General features: G+C 38.2%; 1 protein-coding gene across 1 annotated transcript in view; it reads right to left on the bottom strand.

Moving 5' to 3' along the window:
* Window positions 1-6: 6 nt before the first annotated feature.
* Mtf2 (metal response element binding transcription factor 2) overlaps window positions 7-3,513 on the bottom strand; it is a 54,163-nt gene continuing 50,656 nt past the window's right edge. Inside the window, exon 14 of the mRNA XM_008826849.3 lies at window positions 7-1,500. Coding sequence (XP_008825071.2) covers window positions 1,143-1,500 — 358 coding nt within the window. The 3' untranslated portion in view covers window positions 7-1,142. The remainder of the gene's footprint in view (window positions 1,501-3,513) is intronic.

Here is a 3,513-nt window from a genome sequence, read left to right as displayed (position 1 = left end):
TAAAAACAAGAGGTAATGTTGTAATAAAACAGCAGTAGCCTCAGCTAGCAACATACTGTTTGTTAACCCTGTGCAATAAAATACTTTGTTCATACTACACTTATTCAAACATGACTAACAATTACTACAGACATTTCAGGAATCTTCACGGGACTCCTACAGACTTAATGTTAAAACTGAGAGACATTTACAATCATAATGTGCCATGACAATTTGAAAAATGTCACTTTTACTAGGAGATAATGTTGATATTTGAATTTGTTTTAGGTATTGAACAGCTGTTACAAGGACTAAAAGTGAAAAGCATTCTAAAAGCCCAGGAACACTGTTGTTCACACCCTTCCCCAGTACACACTAAACTGTTCGACACATTTCTCTTCATACATAGCAAGCAACAGCACCCAATAAAAGCCTGAGAAGAAATGCTGCTGTGTAAATACTGCAACTATTCCTGAAATAAGAATTATGGGATAGATACTCCAAAGCTGCCCATTCCCATAATTTGTATTGCATAGGTCACATAATCACACACATATATATACACATATGTGCATATATATGTACATGCAAAGAATATATTAAGACGACAATGAAGTCTAGTCACGGAGCAATTTACAGGCTCAATATATTTTTTACATTTTGCTTGAAAGAAAATTTCAATATTTTACAGTCTTTCAGTAGGCATTATATACACTGCACTTTATGAAATCTAAAGGGTATGGAAATAAATTTTTCCGACATTTTGGTAACAAAACACACAATGTTTTTTTCCAAATACTTGTGCTATCTACATGATCTGTTTGCTCTGATAATCACTAATCACAAAAATTGACTCAATGGAATAATTAGAAAAATTTCTAACACCATGCATGGGTTTGACTCATTTTTAGTATCCTATCCTAGAAACATTCTACAAATCTCAAGATTTAAAAAATTAAGTCTCTCTTCTGATTTTTAAAAGATATCTTTTATGACAATATCCATAACATTGACAAGTACATGTTAAGGCTAGCATCATCTTCTTTTGCGAATTTTTTTGTGTTTTTTGTTTTTTTAAGAAAGATAGCAAAAGCCAGACTCTTAGGGCTCTGAACTGTACCGAGAGAAAATGAGTGCAGTGCACATAATGTGCAGTCCTACAGTCAGGATGCAGTCGCTCCTTCCCATTCCACAAGATACTGCACCTTTCCATCAAGAGTCACCCGACGAGCCAAAACTCGGTATTTTTCGCCACAAGCTATTCTACCTGCAGCACCAAAGTAACTAGTAATGGAGTTTTTCAGGTGATTGAGTTGTAACTCCTGATCTGATAAGTTATTCAGGATTTCTGTGTTGAGTTCTTCAAATTGATAATCTTCTTTCCCTTCGTCATCTTTTACGACTTCTGAGTTCTGAGTCTGGAGTGCTCTTCTTGGAAGGCGGCCTCTTCTTCTTCGCAAGTGTGGTATTGCAGCAGGCCAAGATCTGCCTGTGCGAGTTCGTTTTCTAGAGTCAGATAATCTGTGGAGAAGGAGGAGGACACTATTGTCTGCTGTTGGTTTTCATTTGGGGATTATTCCCAGACAGGACCTCATTACATAGACCAGGTTAGCCTCAACCTCATCATCTTCCTGTCTCAGCCTCCTTAGTGCTGAGGTTAAATATAAGTGTCACCACCCATCCTTGGCTAAGTTTTTTTTTTTTAATATTTTAATCATTATTTTTATTTTATGTGTCTGAGCATATTCCCTGTATGTATGTAAGTGCATGTGCAGTGCCCCATGGAAGTCAGAAAACGGTGTTGGATCCTCCGGAACTGGAGGGATGGATGGTTGTTGGCCATCGTGTGGGTGTTGGAAACCAAACCCAGGTCTTCTGCAAGAACAGCCAGCGAGTGCTCTTAACTGCTGAGCCAACTCTCCAGCCCCCTCAGTTAAGGTTTTAAAATAACATTTGTCTAAGTTATGTGTGCCTCTCTCTATGAGAAGTATGTATGCTGCTGACATAAAAACCAGCCAAGCCTGCTAGGCATGGTGGTGCATGCCTTTAGTCCCAGCACTCAGGAGGCAGAGGCAGGTGGATCTCTGTGAGTTCAAGGCCAGCCTGGTCTACATAGTGAGTTCCAGGACAGCTGGGGCTACAGGGAGACCCTGTCTCAAAAAGACCGAAACAAAAAAAAAAAAAAAAAACCCAGCCAAGCCAGAGTATAAAGGTCACCATCACAGTCTTCATGCAAGTGCTACCATGTTCTTAGGGTTGAACTTTGTTGACCCTAACTATGTACTACTAAGCTTAAAAGAATCAGAGGAGGACTGAAGATGTAGTCTAGTGGTAAAGAGCTTGACTATCACGTGTAAGGCCCTTTATTCAATCACCAGCACCATTAAATAAATAAATAAATAAATAAATAAATAAATAAATAAATAATAAATCAAAGACTCACAAAGATTTTTTAAATCTTTTTTTGATATTTTATTTATTATTTTTATTTTATGTGTATGCGTGTATTGCCTGCGTGCAGGTAAGTACACCCATGTCATGCAATGCCTGTGGAAGACAGAGAGGCTGTTGGAACCCCTGGAACTGGAGTTATAGACAGTTGCTAGCTGCCATGTGGGAGCTGGGATTCGAACCCCTGTCTTCTGCAACCAGTGTTCTTAACCACTGAGCCATCTCTCCAGCCCCTACACCAAAGATTTTTAACAGAAGACCAAGGTAGTAAATTCTTACAAAATGCCAAGTCAGATATTGTCAACAATTTCATCATTTAAAAAAAGGGCCATTGGGGCTGGAGAGATGGCTCAGCCGTTAAGAACACTGGCTGTTCTTCCAGAAGACCCAGGTTCAAATCCCAGCACCCATATGGCAGCTAACAACTGTCCGTAACTCCAGTTCCAAGGGATCTGACAGCCTCTCTGTCCTCCGCCGGCATTGCACGACATGGGTACACTTACATACATGCAGGCAATACAAGCATACATATAAAATAAGATAACAAAAAAAGGGCCATATACTAATTTATTGCAATACTGAAAAAGCAGCAACTATATACAAGAAGGTGTTTGATATACTTAAATACAGAAACCAAATAAAGGTTCTTATTCCCAGTCAAGACCTACTAAAGGACTAAGTTAGAAGAACACATTAGAAAGCAGGGTCTATCTCCGACTCTTCACTTATTAAGTGCTGATCTAGATAATCCTTGGGATCCTTAGTATAGAAGTGCAATGAGTTTATGATCTTATAACAAAAGGAAAGCATGGCATAACAGCTACACTTGAAGATTTTACAGTCATGCTTCTTGAGTTCACAACCCAGCTCTGTTATACTTGAGACGCTGGGTTTGTCATGTAACAAACTCTAAGTCTCAGTTTACTAATCTACAAAATAGGAATGGCAGAACATTTGACCAAAAATGTGTTAAGAATTAAATAAAGACAATGTATATAAAAGATTTAGCAGTTCAGAACCAAAAAAAGCCTCATATTCAATGTTCATAAGTATATGAGTTATATTTTAGCACTTTAATTTAAA

The sequence above is a fragment of the Nannospalax galili genome, unplaced genomic scaffold, assembly GCF_000622305.1.
Source record: "Nannospalax galili isolate Female #2095 unplaced genomic scaffold, S.galili_v1.0 scaffold451, whole genome shotgun sequence".
Lineage (NCBI taxonomy): Eukaryota > Metazoa > Chordata > Mammalia > Rodentia > Spalacidae > Nannospalax > Nannospalax galili.
Note: the sequence above shows the minus strand (reverse complement) of the source record. Positions and strands in the feature narration are given on the sequence as shown.